At 43.2% G+C, this 16,341-nt stretch overlaps 1 protein-coding gene across 1 annotated transcript in view; it reads left to right on the top strand.

Annotated features, from left to right (window-relative positions):
* RNLS (renalase, FAD dependent amine oxidase) overlaps positions 1 to 16,038 on the top strand; it is a 290,569-nt gene extending 274,531 nt beyond the window's left edge. The window contains 1 exon segment of the mRNA XM_029059819.2: positions 15,823 to 16,038. Within this exon segment, the coding sequence (XP_028915652.1) occupies positions 15,823 to 15,975 (153 nt within the window). The 3' untranslated portion in view covers positions 15,976 to 16,038.
* Positions 16,039 to 16,341: the final 303 nt, after the last annotated feature.

Raw genomic sequence — 16,341 nt, 5'->3', positions numbered from 1 at the left:
TTGTCTTCCAAAGTGGAGTTTTGCATCTCTCCATTCACAGGCAACGTGGTCATTATCCTTCATTGCAGGAGAGCATCTAACCTCTCTGGAATCCATTAGAGCCCATTCATCTTATTCCATACAAAGGAGGGATTGATTATTAAAATGCTCTGATTTAAGCCTCAGTTGAACGATTTGAAATACAGACTACGGAAGACGTCTACTTGTGTTGTTTCCATCTTTGTTTTGGGTTTTGATTTTGTTTTAATGGCATTCGTTAAGCACTTACTACGTATGTGACAAGCACTGTTCTAAGCGCCGAGGTAGATACAAGCTAATCAGGTCAGACAGCCCCTATCTCACATGGGATTCACAGTCTAAGTTGGAGGGAAAATGGAATAGTTGACCATGTCCTTTAATAAGTAGAAATATCAGCAGTTTAGAAAAAGAGGACAACTAGTATATTTAAAGGAAACTATGGAAATTTTTTACTCCTTAAGGGAGAGCATCAATGAAGAATGCGTAGTTTTGATGTGGAATTGAATTATTTTCCTGCCCCAAGTTACTCCCTGCTGACAAATTATGTACTTGGGGAGTTGCATTCACCCTCTTAGGGAGTGTGGCTAGAATAATAATGATTGTGGTATTTGTTAAGCTCTTACTATGTACAAAGGGCTGAGTTAGAAACAAGATAATCAGATCAGACACAATCCCTGTCTCACAGAAGGCTCACAGAATTGAATCTCCATTTTCCAGATGAGGAAACTGAAGCACAGAGAAATCAAAAAACTTGCCTAAGGTCACACAGCAGACAAATGGCTAACCCAAGATTAGGAACCAGGTCCTCTGACTCTCAGGTGCACCCTCTTTCCACTAGGTCATGGTTGTTCTCAGAAAGGGTTGTACTCTTCCCCATCGGTCCAGTCTGCTACAGGGAGAAACTTTAGGCATGGAGAGAATTGGGCCCAATTCACTGGGGTCATGTGGTCATTCACAGAAAACCGCTTTAGTTTTCCACAATCTTTCTGATAGCCAAATCCAGTGGGAACGCATTCAATGGTCGATGCAGTCTATGGGGATAAAATAGAGATAAGCAGTCATTCCTTAACAGGAACATCAAAATATTTGAACCTTATTTTCATGAATTTTTCCCTCTCAGAAATATAATGAGGCTGGCATTCTTCACGCTCCCCATTCTGAATTTCAAGTTCGAAGCATCAACCCAAGAGAAGGAACTGTTTAGCGCATTTCAATTTGTTACAGCTCCCCAGACCTATCGTCCTTTAAACAGAAAAATATGAAACCACCCTCAATATGTGGAGGGGGATCAGAATGCAGAAAGCTCTAGAAACACTGAGTCTAATGCCAGCAGAGGCTACTAAAAATAGAAGTGTTTCAGTAAGAATTCAGGCCCCCTGCCAGAGCATAGTGGGGTGAGCGGCTGTTTGGGAATTCTGGGTTCAAGCCTATGCCTGAGCTCTTAAAACCAGCAATGAAAAAAGTGGAAACCCCATTCCTTTACCTCCAGAGTCGCCCCCCCCCCCCACTTATTCTCCCCATGCTCAGCCCCTTTGCCAGTGTTCACTATAGTGCCTGACATATAGTAAGTACTTAAAAAATACCTTTTTTAAAAAAAGCAAGGAAGGTGACAGTCACCAAGCCGCGAGTCTTGGGGAGGGACATGGGCATCCAAGGTGACCACCAGTTTATTTTATTTTCTGGTATCTGCAAAGCGCTTACTATGTGCCAGGCACCGTACTAAGCGTTGAGGTAGATACGAGCTAATCAGCTTGGATACAGTCCATGTCCCACATGGGGCTCATGGCAGTAATTCCCATTTTATAGATGAGGGACCTGAGGCCCAGAGAAGTGAAGTGACTTGCCCAATGTGGCCATGGAACCTAAGTCCTCTTCTGCTCCCATCTGCACTGCTTTGGTAGATCCAGGTATATTGCTGGGCATAAGGAGGGACTTATAGGTAAGAGGAAACATCATTCAAGGGCTTCAGAACAAGGGTGAAGGGGTTGGAATGCTGAGGCAACGTGGCTCCTTGGACCACACATCCATCAGGTTGGGAGAAATGTGACAGGACCCGATCCCATCCTTCTCAACCCTCCTGCACCAACTTAAAACAGTTTTCAAACCTATGTGTGTGTAGACCAAAAATACTCATCTTGGATCTAAGACCAATTAACCGAGTCAGAGCAGAGCCGAGTTTTTTCAGTGGTTAAAAACTCCGGGGAGGCATTTAATAGAAATGTAGTCACTTCCTTTGCAACAGTTACACTAGCGGACTCTATTTAAAAATATAGTGTTTGGATTCTTTCTATATTATGTATGTGCCTTTTATATACATATTCTCATCCAAGTAAGTTGCCCTAGTCAGTATTTTCCTGTGTTTTACAAGATCGGCTGGATTAGCGTGATCTCGGGATAGGGTCCTGTGTTTGAAAATACAATTTCAGAAAACTATGTTCCATGTAGTTTTAGGACACAGACTCTGTTCCATGGTCCTCACAGCAGATTTGCGCCCTGCTGTGTATGTGCATAAACCCATTGGTTTATTTAAAATAAAACAGACAAAAGGAAAATGATTGTTGCTGTTATAGACGAAAGGCCTGTTGAGAATTCGCCAATCCACTCCATCACGCTTTCCTCACCAGGGAGATTACAACCAATAACAATTTTATAGGCGTTCTCACACCAGATATAGCTTTGAATCCCTGAGCCTCTAATCCAAATGACCCTTTTCCTCTAGCACAACAACTGAGTGGGTTTATGAAATCACCAATAAACACAATGGAGCACCGGAGAAACAAGTAGAAGAGCATAGGCAGAATAAAATCACGCGTACACACAAACATCCGTGCGTATATACACGTGCACACACACACACAGACTCACGTCTACACTCACAGCAAGGCCAACCCCCAAAAACTATGCAGTCTGGTCAGGGAGTCTCAAAAGTGACAAGACCATTTTGCAAATAGTAAGTACAGCAAGACAAGGGAAACAGTGTGGCTTGTAGCCTTAAATACCAAATTATCCCATGGTAAAAAATTGGAAAAGGGATTAACTAGTGAAAAAAAAAATCTGTTTATTCACATGGGGACTCTCATGAGTACTCAGGGCACACGTAGGATGTAATTGAGAGGAAAGTCTCTGTCACAGAGCTGTTTAAACAGCTCTTGCCAGACTTGACACATGTACAGTTCCACTGGGAAGCACTGAAACATCCATTACCTGAGAATCAGCATGGAGAGCTCTGGAACCCAGATGAGATGTCAGTGGAAGGAATCAAATCCTGTGGTTCTTTCTTAATGATGCATCAAGACTTATTTATGGTCAGCTTCAAAAAGCTCATCCCCAGCCCATGTAAGTATATTTATTTATGAATATGCTGTGGAGTAGGCTTTTGCCTCCAGGGATAATCTTCAGGTTTTGAGAAGCAGCATGGTCTAGTCGTTAAAGCACGGAAGGATCTGGGTTCTAATCGTGCCTCTGCCACTTGGCTCCTGTCTGCTGTCTGACCTTGAGCAAGGCACTTCATTTCTCTGTGCCTCAATTACCCCATCTTGAAAATGGGGATTAAGAGTGTGAGCCCCATGTGGGACAGGGCCTGTGTCCAACCTGATTTGCTTGTATCTACCCCAGTGTTTATTTCAGTGCCTGGCACAAAGGAATCACTTAACAAATACCATTATTATTATTATGCATGTGTCTCATGTGAGCCGCTTCTTGTTGAGCTGATTTTAGTCGACATTTTCATTCGGGTATCCAAGTGGCTCTTCCTTCCATGCTGAAGATGTCCAGAGGCCCTCGTTGAGAAAGTGACTAAAGGTGCCCAGCCCATACCTAATATGGCCTGGGGTGCTGAGGAGTGTCCCGGTGGAAAGGTTGTCTTGATGCCCACTAGCTCTGAGGAGGAAGATTGCTGCAAAAATCCCCCAAAGGCCCAAGTCAGGGCATTTTCCCAATTATCTGGACAATCCTTGGCAAGTAGAGATCGATAGAGAGAGATCGATGACTATAGATTGATACTAATAGAGATTATTTTTAATGGTATCTGTTAAGCACTTATTTTGCACCAGGCATTGTACTAAGTGCTGGGGTAAATAATAATAATAATGATATTTGTTAAGCGCTTACTATTTGCCAAGCACTGTTCTAAGCACTGGAGTAGATGCAAGGTCATCAGATTGTCCCACATGAGGCTCACAGTCTTAATCTCCATTTTGCAGAGGAAGTAACTGAGACACAGAGAAGTTAAGTGACTTTCCCAAATTCACACAGCTGACAAGTGGCAGAGCTCGGATTAGAACCCACGACCTCTGACTCTCAAGGCTGTGCTCTTTCCACTAAGTCACTCTGCTTAGAGATTGAGAGATTGATATATAGATAGATAAGATACTTAGTTAAATACATATAGTTTACCCATCTTTCTGTCCTTTCTGTTGGAGAAGAATGGTGCTGGTGATATAAACTTATATTTTGCCACACCTTAGATGGGTGGGAAGGGTGAGTGAGGGATGTGATTTAATAAAGTGGATTCAGGCAGGCTCTTAGTGCTACCATCCAGGAATTCTCCAGGCTGTAAGCTCTTTGTGGGCAGGGAATGTATCAGTTTATTGTTGTATTGTACTCTCCCAAGCACTTAGTACCGTGCTCTACACTCAGTAAGCCCTCAATAAATACGATTGAATGAATGAATGAAAGTCCCAAATGATGACAGCCGAGAGTGACCTGACCAGTATGTTTAGCTGAATTAGCAGACTTGGGGAGAAAGAAGAGAGCAAGATCCTATGGTTAGAAAAATGGCCATAACAGCAGGTAATCTGCAGAATGGTGGGGTAGTTTCTCTGCAGCAAACTTGTGAGATGCGAGAGAGGGCAGGCACCCCTCTTGAAGATTCAGGAGAAGGGTCTCTGGGCACAAGAGGGTGCTACACTCATCCTTTTAGTCTGGGGAAATATGGCTGGCAGAGGGCAGAACTGGACAGGCAAGAGGGAAAGGCAGAATGACCGTCCATAGGGAGGAGGGCCCAGTAGGAGAGTATCAGTGGCTCCTTACTTAAAAAGAAATGCAAATGGGGTGGGGGGTGGGGGGGTGGCGTTGAAAAGTAAGGGAGAAATTTTTTTTTCAGACGATTTCATAAAGGGAGAACTCGTTCTATTGAGTCTAGAAACCATTTGAACCTTGGGAATCTCAAATTTTTGAGGGTTTGAATTCCTTTTCCCTTGGCAGCGTGTAGCTTCCTGTTTCTAAGGAGAAGGGAATTTAAAAGCTTATAAAAAGTGCTCAAAAAGCTTTTTGGACATCAAATAGCTTTTCTGAAACTGCATTTTGATGAGTTAAGTGTAAATGAATCAGAAACATTTGGATTAAATTTTCATTAAAATCCAAGGGGATTTTAAAAACGAAGGGAGAGAGACTCAGAGAAGTGCGTTTTGGATCGTCTCGAATGCAAACCATTTTGCGCTATTTGAAATATTTAAAACTCAGCTACATTCGGCCATTCCTCTTTCATTCATATGTCATGGAAGCTTGCTATGCGATAGATAGCATTTTACACTGTTGACATAAATCTGTGGGCCTATCCCTTTATAGAGGCTGGACCAATTCCATATCTATAAACATGTAAACAGTCGTTTCCATTCACATCAGCATTTGCTGTGGTCTCTGCTTCATTTATTTACATTACTCTATGTTTCTGTAAACAGGCATATAATAGAAGCTAAAATAAATACCTTGGGAATTCCATAAGAGAGCATCTTAACTGAGAAATGTATACAGAGAGCAAGTTGAACAAATTTCACCCATGAATGCATGTACGATTTGAAGGTGGTGCCTAACACATGTTCAGTTAGGTTTCTGGATATTTTTTTCCTTTCTTTTTAATTCTCCGTAGCTTCTTGGAGGAAATATATGCAGATCTAACAGTAAAGATTAAACAGCTTGGTTGCAGGTAATTAATTGATTTAGACAGAATTGTATGAAACAACTAGGAGTTGTACTAAACTGAGAATGAACAATCCAGTACAGACCACTGAAGAGGAATTCTAATTTGGAAAAATTTCCCCATTACATAAAGCTTTGTGGGATTTGGTTACATGGACCAGGAAGAACTACTTCTCATCTCTCCAACTATCTACCCCTTCCCTGAACCTCTGCTGGTGAAGAGGATTTTCTGGACTCTACAGAGAACTCATCCCTCAGGGCAATCTCAGGGGCAAAAATGGATACATTTTCTATTCAATTGGGGGTGTCTATGGTATGGCCTTTTGGCTCTGGTCACTCTGTGGATACAGAAAGACAATTAAATGCCAAACCGATTGTCTGAACTAGTTTTTTAAATTATTTTTAACATTTGTATTTATGGTGCCCCATCACCACCACCTTTTTAGACTGTAAGCCCATTGTTGGGCAGGGATTGTCTCTACCTGTTGCCAAACTGTACATTCTAAGTGCTTAGTACAGTGCTCTGAACACAGTAAGTGCTCAATAAATACAATTGAATGAATGAAGTGTTTTAATTTGATTTGTTGTTTTCCACAAATTCCCCAAAGAAGCAGGCTTACATGGTTAGCCCAATCATTGGAGACGAAACTGTGATAGAGCAGTTATTAGAATTATCAATCAACAAATCAATCAGTAATACAGTGCATTGTGCTAAGCAATTGGGAGAGTACAATAGAGATAAAAGACATAATCCCCACCCTCGAGGAGTTTTCAAACTAGCAGAATGAATATGTGGGCTGAATGAGGGAGATGAGTAGAGAATAATGAAAAAGTTATAAACTTGTGAGGCAGAGAGGATGATCTCGAAGTGCAGATGTCCTGAAGGCAGGAGGAAATGCACTGCAAAGAAGAAGAGACGTCAGGGCTGAAGAGGTAGTTTGGGGAATCTTCTTGTGAGGAGATGATAATTGAAGCTGAGGGAGCGAATGAATTCTCCAAGAGAGTAGGTGTCGATGGAGAATCGAAGTGGACCCAGAACTGGGCCTTACGGGACTCCCACAGTTAGGGGTTCGGAAGCAGAGGAGGAGACAGTGAAAGAGATAGAGAATGAGCCGCCAGAGAGATAGGAGAAGAACCAGGAGAGGATAAGGTTAGTAAGATAAAGCTAGAGGATGTTTCCTAAGGAGAAGGGGGTGGTCCATAGTGTTGAAGGCAGTAGAGAAATTGAGGAGGATTAAGATGGAGTACAGGCCATTGGATTTGTCAGGAAGGAGGTAACTGGTGACCTTTGACAGGGCAGTTTCCTTGGGATGAAGAGGGCAAAACCCAGAATGGAGGAGGTCAAATAGAGAATTGAGGAGAGGAAGTAGAGACAGCCACTATAAACAACTTTTTCCAGGAGTTTGGAGAGGGATGATAGAAGGGAGATGGGGTAAAAATTGAAAGGAGCTGTGTAGAGAGGGTGGTGTTGAGGGCATCAATCTGTGGCTCAAGGGAAGGCATTTTGGGTTTGGAGACTAAATGAGATATGACAACTTGAGAAAATTGGTGTGCATTGAGATTGGAAGTCTCTTTGGGGGAACAGGACAGATTTGTGAGGAGCGGGTGTGTAGGAGAGAAGGCAGATGAGGAGTTTGTGATCAGATAGACGGTTTTCAGAGTTGGTGAGGGTAGGGATTGTACTAGAGATGATGAGATTGAGTGTGTCCAAGTTGGTGAGTGGATGAGGTGGGGTGGAGCAGGAGGTCACTGGAGTTGAGGAGTGAGAGGAGGTGGACAGCGGAAGGGTCATTGGGGGCATCCACAGGAATATTGAAGCCTCCAAGGATCAATGGAGGGAAGGAGAAAGAGAGAAGGAATGTAAGAATGGGATCAAAATGATTCAGAAAGTTGGAGGTGAGGCCTGAGGGGTGGTAGATGATGGTGACTAGTAATTGGAGTTGGTGGGAGAAGAAGATACGCTCAATAAATACCACCAATTGATTAATTAATCTTCGAGATCCTTCTGAAACCACATTTGGCGATAGATTTCTAAGCTCTGCAGTTTATATCCCCCAAACTGCCACTTCACTTCTGTTTCCACCTCAGTACTTAAGTATTTTCAACTTCTTAGAGCACTTCCGTGGATGTCCTGTTATTCATTCATTCATTCGATCATATTCATTGAATACTTTCCATGTGCAGAGCACTGTGCTAAGCACTTGGCAGAGTACAATACAATAATAATCAGACACAATCCCTGCCCACAGTGAACATATGGTCTGGGGGCGGGGTGGGGGAGGGAGACATTAATGTAAATAAATAAATTACAGATATGTACATACTTAAGCATTAGCTCATGTACATATCCCCTTTTTCCTTCAATGTGTAATTTATCTCAGTGTCTCTCTCCCTGATTGATTGTAATCAATCAGTAAATCCTGTTTATTGAATGCTTACCGTGTACAGAACACTGTACTAAGCACTTGGGGAAGTACAGTAGTTGGTAGGCGTAATATCTGCCCACAAGGAGGTTAGAGTCTTGTTGACATCAGGGATCGTGTCCTACTGACTCTATTATACTCTCCCAAATGTTTAGTGCACACAGAGAGCACTCAGCAATCGCTACTGATTTGTTAAATAACAAAGTATAGCTAGGATGGAGTAGTTTATTATTTTGAGTATTATTATAATTGTATCCGTTAAGCACTTAATATGCACCAAGAGCTGTATTAAGCGCTGAGGTAGATACGAAATCATCAGACTGGACCCAGTCCCTGTCCCACACAGGGCTCACACTCTAAGTAGGAAGTAGTAGGATTTAATCCTCCTTTTACAGATGAGGGAACCGAGGCACAGAGAATAATAATAATAATAATGCTGGTATTTGTTAAGCACTTACTATGTGCCGAGCACTGTTCTAAGCGCTGGGGTGGATACAAGGTAATCAGGTTGTCCCACTTGGGGATCACGGTCTTAATCCCCATTTTACAGATGAGGTAACTGAGGCACAGAGGAAGTGAAATGACTTGCCCAAGGTCACAAAGCAAACAAGTGGCAGCATTGGGATTAGAATCCAGATCCTCTGACTCACAGGCCCGTGCTCTACCAACTCTGATTTGTTGTGCGTACTCTTCGAAGTGCTTAGTACAGTGCTCTGCACCCAGAAAGTGTGATTGATCGATTGATTGATTGATAAATTGACTGATTTAAGACATGCAGTCTCAGTGGAATGAGGAGATTAGAAGCCTGATGGTAGTGTACTGTCTGACAGACCGACTGTATTGGATCAAGAAGAGAGTTGGTGGAGAGAAAACGAGAGGAACAGGTGTTCTTGTTTTTGCTTTTCCCAGAGTTTGGGTAGGAATGGGAACAGGGCAAGAGCAGGAGGGGAGTTGTGTGATCCAGAGAGAGCTTTTAGGTTTGACATGATCTGGCCGATGGCTGTCATTCAGTTTGGGGATTTTAATTTGTAGACCTCACTCTAACCGGACCTATTAAGGGCTGCTTAAATAATCACTCTCAATTCCAACACACCTCTCTGCAAGTAGAGGTTAGGTGTAGGCTGGGGCTTGGGCTGGGGCTTGGGCAGGGAGGTGATCTATGAAGCAACGTGGCCTAATGGGTAGAGCCCGGGCCCGGGGGTCAGAAAGATCTGAGTTCTAATGCCGGCTCTGCCACTTGTTTGCTGTGTGAACTTGGGCAAGTCACTTAATGTCTCTGTGCCTCAGTTCCCTCATCTGTAAAATGGGGATTAAGACTGTGAGCCCTATGTGGGACAGGGACTGTGTTTAACCTGATTATCTTGTATCTATCCCAGTGCTTAGAACAGTGACTGGCACATAGTAAGTATTAACAAATCCCATTATTATTATTATTATTGTTGTTGTTATTATTTTCTATGGCAGCCTCAAGTCTGAGTGCCCTAGCATCACTGAAACACTCTTCCACCCTCTCCTCTCCTCATGCCAGCTCTTCTGCTGCTGATTCCAGCTTCAATGCCCTTCTAAATTTGCTGGAATGAAGGTCCAAAGCTGGAATGACAGGAAACAGTCAAACCAAAAGGGGGAAACCTCCCCTTCCTCATGGCCATCATAGGTGGAAAGCAACAACCAGAAGAAAATGAACCCAACCTCCTTTACTTCCACAATCCTCCCATACTCACTCATCGAGGAATTCCTTTTCAGTGGAAGCTTCCCAGAAGATAGTTCAGGAAAAACTCAGTAAAATGCCCACAGCCTCACAGGAAGGTAGGGGGGAGGAGAGCACGCGAGAGACTGAGAATATGTTTTACCTAGTAAAATCACTTTTCCATCCTGAAAATTCAGAGTATATGAGTCCTGCTTAAATATAAGGCTATTTGGGCTTTTGAGTCATATGATACATTTTGGGCTGCACAGGGCCCAGACAAATAGCATTTCCGATCCAGTTCTCAAAAACATGTAAGTTTCTTGGAAGAGTCTGGGGTCCCATAAGGTTGTTTCAATTCTGATGTCTTTCTTTTAGTCTGTGGTTCATCCCTGTGGTTGAAATGAGTGGCAGGTTGTCGTATCTAAAGAGATTGTGGTTTGGTAAATAATGCCCTCATTATGTAAATTGTAGTGGGCAGGGAAGGTGCCTACTAACTCTGTTATACTGTACTTTCCCAAGCGCGTAGTACAGTGTGGCAGGAAATGTGTCTACCAACCCTGTTATATGGTTATATTGTACTCTCCTAAGCACTCTGCACACACAGTAAGTGCTCAACAAATATGATTGAGTGAGTTTCACCTATGTGAAAAGACTTCATTGTCCCACATCTTGCCTCCTTTAGAATTTCACAGCAAAGCACCCAAACCTGCAAATGCAGCAAGGTTGGTTCTTCCAATATGGGCCAGCTATTCCTTCCCTCTCCTCAGTAATATTAATTATAATAATAATAGATGTCATTGTTAAATGCTTACTGTGTGTCAAGCACTGTTCTAAGATCTGAGTAGACACAAGATAATGATGTTGGACCCAATGCTTTTCCCATATAGGGGTTCACACACTAAGAAGGAAGCAGTAGGATTTATTTATTTTTTATAGCACTTGTTAAGCATTTATTATGCACCAGGTACTGTATTAGGCAGTGGGGTAGATAATTAGGTTGGACACAGTCCAGATCCCACAAGGAGCTTCACTGTTTTAATCCCCACTTTACAGTTGAGGAAACTGAGGCACAGAGAAGTCAATCAATCAATCATATTTATCTAGCTTATCTCTATCACAGCACTTCTTAGTACAGTGTTTGCCACATATTAAGTGCTTAACACCTAAGATTTTTTTTAAAAAGATAGTGGAGTGTAACCAGGGAATATTCTTTTGACAACTAGACCCTGGTAGGGCTCTATAGGAGGTGTTTACAGAGAAACTGTAGGTGCCTATGTAGATGAAGGTGTCAGCACATGTCAGTTCTACAGGAAAGATTCTTGCAAGAATACACCTTGCATAATAGCAGAAATAGGTGTCGTTGAAGTGTCCAAGTGTATGTGACTGCCATACCTCACCATTCCACAGAGCTCACCTTTAACTCCTTCAACCATCCTGTCATTATCAACTCTGCCTGCTCCATAACCTTTAGCCTCAAATGCTGAGGTGGAGTCACAAAACCCATAGTCCAGGAATGGAGTCTACCAGCACCAAAGCAATGCTTGGGGAGGGAGCATGGCGGAATGGAGAGAGCACGAGCCTGGGAGTCAGAAAGTCATGGCTTCTCATCCCAACTCCATCACTTCTCTTCTGTATGACCGTGGGCAAGTCACTTCACTTCTCTGTGCCTCCGTTACCTAACTGTAAAATGGGGATTAAGATTGTGAGCCCAATATGGGACGGGGACTGTGTTCAACTGGATTTGCTTGTATCCACCCCAGTGTGCTTAATACAGTGCCTGGAAAATAGTAAGTGCTTAACAAATACCACAGTTATTATTATTGTAACATCATATGATTACTGGGCAGGTCATGTAGGTATATTGGATAGCAACTGACCAATGTAAAACTGATGTGAGGAATTAAAGGAGCAAGTCAAGTAACATTTAAAAGACACTGTGAAGCATAACCTCAAAAACAGAGCACTGTACTAAAACTTGGGAGCGTGGCTCAGTGGAAGGAGCACGGGCTTTGGAGTCAGAAGTCATGAGTTCGAATCCCAGCTCTGCCACTTGTCAGCTGTGTGACTGTGGGCAAGTCACTTCACTTCTCTGTGCCTCAGTTACCTCATCTGTAAAATGGGGATTAAGACTGTGAGCCCCACGTGGGACATCCTGATTCCCCTGTGTCTACCCCAGCGCTTAGAACAGTGCTCAGCACATAGTAAGCGCTTAACAAATACCAACATTATTATAATATCACAATAAAACAGACACTTTCCCTACTGAAACATTCCCTGCCCACAGTGAGCTTACAGTCTAGAGGGGGAGGTGACTTGCCCAAGGTCACACAGCAGATGAGAAGCAGGGCTGGAAGTAGAATCCAGGTCCTGTTACTTCCAGTTTCAGGCCCTTTCTACTAGGCCATGTTGCTTCCCACACCGGCCCCTCAATGCCAGAGGATCTGAAGTCATTGGGTTAATTGGTATTCCACCTTTCTCTGATCAGCCCAACGGGGAAAAGTTGTCCTTTCCTTAGCACTGGCCTTCCTCCCAGCTGCCCGGGGCAAGTCTTAAGCACAGTTTCTTGCCCAGAATGGGAGTCAAAGAAAACCTTGACGAACTTTCCCCCAAACAGAAAAATAATTTTTCTTTCCCTTTCACAAATGAGATAGAAAATGATTTTCACTTCTTGAAGTCTGGTGACATTTGTAGGTATGAGTCTGAGTTTTCTATTGGTTAAAGAGATTATCAGAAATGAAAGTGTTGCCTGCTCTTTTGAACAGAATCCAAAATTAGGGCGTGCAAAAACATTCTGGATAGAAAATATCCGTACCAGGATCGCCCTGTCAGGAAATATGCTTTCATCATCACCAAAATAAATTGTAGTAAGGGTCTTATATTTTTTTGCTGAATTTTAAATATGTCACCATTATGATCCACTTTAAATTTATGGGAACTAGATGTAAAATGTAATTTGGGTTTTTGATAAGAAATGCTCTATAAATCATTCTCTGTACGTTTAATAATGTGAGGCTTTCCAGGACTTCTGGGCACATGCAGTCTAACAGAAAGGAACTTTTCATGCAAGTAATGCAAGCCACTCAGACAAATTTGTTCACGTGGATAGGCGCTGTCCGCCCTTAGTGTCATCTCTCTCACTCTCTCTCTCTGTCTCTGTCTCTCTGTCTTGGTCTCTCTCTCCTTCCCTCTCTCTTTCTCTCTCTCTCCCCTCCCCGTTTTTTTTCTCCTCCCACCACTCCAGCTCTTTGGATACATGATGGGACATTACCAGGCATTCTCAGCCCTAAATTCATCCATTCATTTATGCATTCAGTTGTATTTACTGAGTGCTTCCTGTGTTCAAAGCACTGTACTAAGGACTCGGAAGAGTACAAAAGAACAATCAACAGACACATTCTAAATCCCAGCCAAAAACATCCCCACAATCACACTCCCCGCAATCACTTTGGGAGTGTTGGGACCCTTGGTAGCCTCCACCGGGTCCTTAAGCCATCCAGTTCTTCCTTTCTTGAAAAACAGATCTTTTCTGCTCACAGCACCCCAAATCCCTATCCCCCATCACTGCCCCTCCCCTTTGACTGAAGCCCATACGTTTCCTCAGAGCTGAAGGGCTGACCGGGGAATAGCCTCCCAGCCAGTCCCTGGGCAGGCTGCAGGATGCTCATTGACAGAACGCTCCCTCTGCACCCTCAGCTTTCTGCCACCCGGAGCTTCTCCTCCAGCCAGATCGCAGGCTGCCACCACGATCTGACACATCAACAAAGTGCGGTGTTTTCTTAATTTGGTGACAATAAAACAATTCAAATCAATCCATCAATCAAAGGTATTTATTGAGCTCTTACTAGGCACAGAACACTGTACTAAGCACTTAGAAAGTACACTATAATAGGGTTGCTCCTATCCACGAGAAGCTTAGAGTTTATTTATTCAATTGTATTTGTTGAGCACCTACTGGGCTAAGTGCTTGGGAAAGTGCAATACAGCAATAAAGAGAGACAACCCTGCCCACAATGAGTTTATCTGATGTAACCGAATTTAGGTCTGGATCTTCCAGTTCAAACTACCTTTCCCTGGATCTAATCCTTTTCCCCCCAGAACCCTTTGAATTTCCCTGTAGACTTCCCAGGCTTGATTTCTTCTGGTCTTTTCCTGCCTCTTCTTGGGGCATGTCAGGTATCCGTCTCACTCTCTCCATGTCCTTCAGATGGCAAGATCTTTTTATGTCCTCTCTCCCACTTAGGGATAGGAGCCTCACTCCTCAAAACTCCTATCCACTGGACCCCAAACATCTAGGGTTTCCTAAACCTTAACCGGGATCATCGCTGATCCCTCCCTGCGCCCAGTGTCAATCGATCGATTGTATTTTTTGAAATATTTAATGTGTGCTGAGCACTGTATTAAGCATTTGGGAAAGTACAATTGTTATGGGCAGGAAACGTGTCTGCTAACTCTTTGGTATGTTCTCTCCCTAGTGTTTACATCAGTCTCTGCACATAGTAAGCCCTCAATAAATACCATTGATTGATTGATTAATACAATAGAATTGGTAAACGTGATCCCTGCTCACCAGGAGCTTACAATCTAGAGGGAGAGACCAATAATGTTGGTATTTGTTAAGCGCTTACTATGTGCCGAGCACTGTTCTAAGCGCTGGGGGAGATACAGGGTAATCAGGTCATCCCACGTGAGGCTTACAGTTAATCCCCATTTTACAGATGAGGTAACTGAGGCACAGAGAAGTGAAGTGACTTGCCCACAGTCACACAGCTGACAAGTGGCAGAGCTGCGAGTCGAACCCATGACCTCTGACTCCGAAGCCCAGGCTCTTTTCCACTGAGCCACACTGCTTCCCAAACCAACAAACATGAAAATAAATTACAGATAGGGGAATTGGCTGAATATAAGGATGCATACATGAGTGCTGTGGGGCTGGAGTTGCGGTGAATATCAAGTGAATATCAAGACCCAAGTGCTTAGGTGACACAGAATGGAGGGCAAACAGGATAAATGAGGACTTAGTCAGGGATGTTCTCTTAGAGTTGATATGATTTTAGTAGGGGTTAGAAGGAGGGGAAAGGGTAGTTTGAATATGAATAGGGAGGGAGAGGGAGGATGTGAGCAAGGGGTCAATGGTGAGACAGACATGCTCAAAGTACAGCGAGTAGGTTGGTGTTAGAAGAGTGAAGTGCGCGGGCTGGGTTGTTGTAGTAGATCAGCAAGGTGAAGAATGAGGGAGGGAGCTGATTGAGTGCCTTAAAGTCAGTGGTAAGGAGTTTTTGATGCGGAGGTGGATGTGGAACCGTCGGGGGGTTTTGAATTTGAATAGAATTTGAAAGCAAAATTTCGTCTGTCCTTTCCAGTGAAAAATTGTGTGTATTACAGTGTTAAAGACAAGCTGAATATTCTTTCTACACTACTGACGGTCCAAATTCTTATGTAGTTTTCGTCTCTAAGTATGAGGAGCCTCTGTTTCTTTAAGAAGGAATGTCTCCTCTAGACCAGTAAGCTCGTTGTGAGCAGAGAACATGTCTACCCACTCTGTTATATTGTATTCTCCCAAACACAGTTCAGTACAGTGCTCTGCAATAAGTACTCAATAAATATGAATGAATGAATGAATGAATGAATGAATGCTCTGCCTACAGAAAGCACTCAATAAATGTGATTGATTGATTGATTGATTATGCTTCCTCATTATGAGTTGTCCTACAAGGATTGTGACTGATGATTGTGAATCATCAGTGACTCTGTCTTCCATTTGTTTTGTTTGTTCAGGTTACACAGGCTGTCCCCAGTTGTCCGGGCCAAATGACTCTTCATCTCAATCCTCTGCTGATATGCGGCGGTGATGGATTCACCCATTCCAACTTCGATGGCTGCACAGCTTCTGCCCTGAGCATTCTGGAGGTCTTAAAGAATCATTTGTAAAATCCATATGGTGGGACTCTCTTTTTATGTTCAGAGTGGAGTATTAAAGTCTTGTACAGTCTCGTCCGTATCAATTTCTCTTTTAAGCCATGGAAGTGCTGAGAAATTGCACCTCATGGGCACCTGTTTACTGTTTCCTATGGGAGAATGGATTGAAACTGGGGGAGGTGGCACCTAAAACCCTTCTCCCTTGTACCCGCGTTCTATCCCGGACTTCCCTGCATACTTCTTCCTTGGATGGGGGTGGGGGACAGAGTTGATGCTCAACTGGGGAACATTATATATTGTCTCATAGTCTCAAGAAGCAGTATGGGTTTCTTTAAGGCTAGGTACTCAGTGGACAAATTCACAATAATCTCAAAATGA

This window comes from Ornithorhynchus anatinus, chromosome 3, assembly GCF_004115215.2.
Source record: "Ornithorhynchus anatinus isolate Pmale09 chromosome 3, mOrnAna1.pri.v4, whole genome shotgun sequence".
Classification (NCBI taxonomy): Eukaryota; Metazoa; Chordata; class Mammalia; order Monotremata; family Ornithorhynchidae; genus Ornithorhynchus; species Ornithorhynchus anatinus.
The sequence above is the reverse complement of the archived record's forward strand: the minus strand, read 5'-3'. Positions and strand labels throughout refer to the sequence as shown.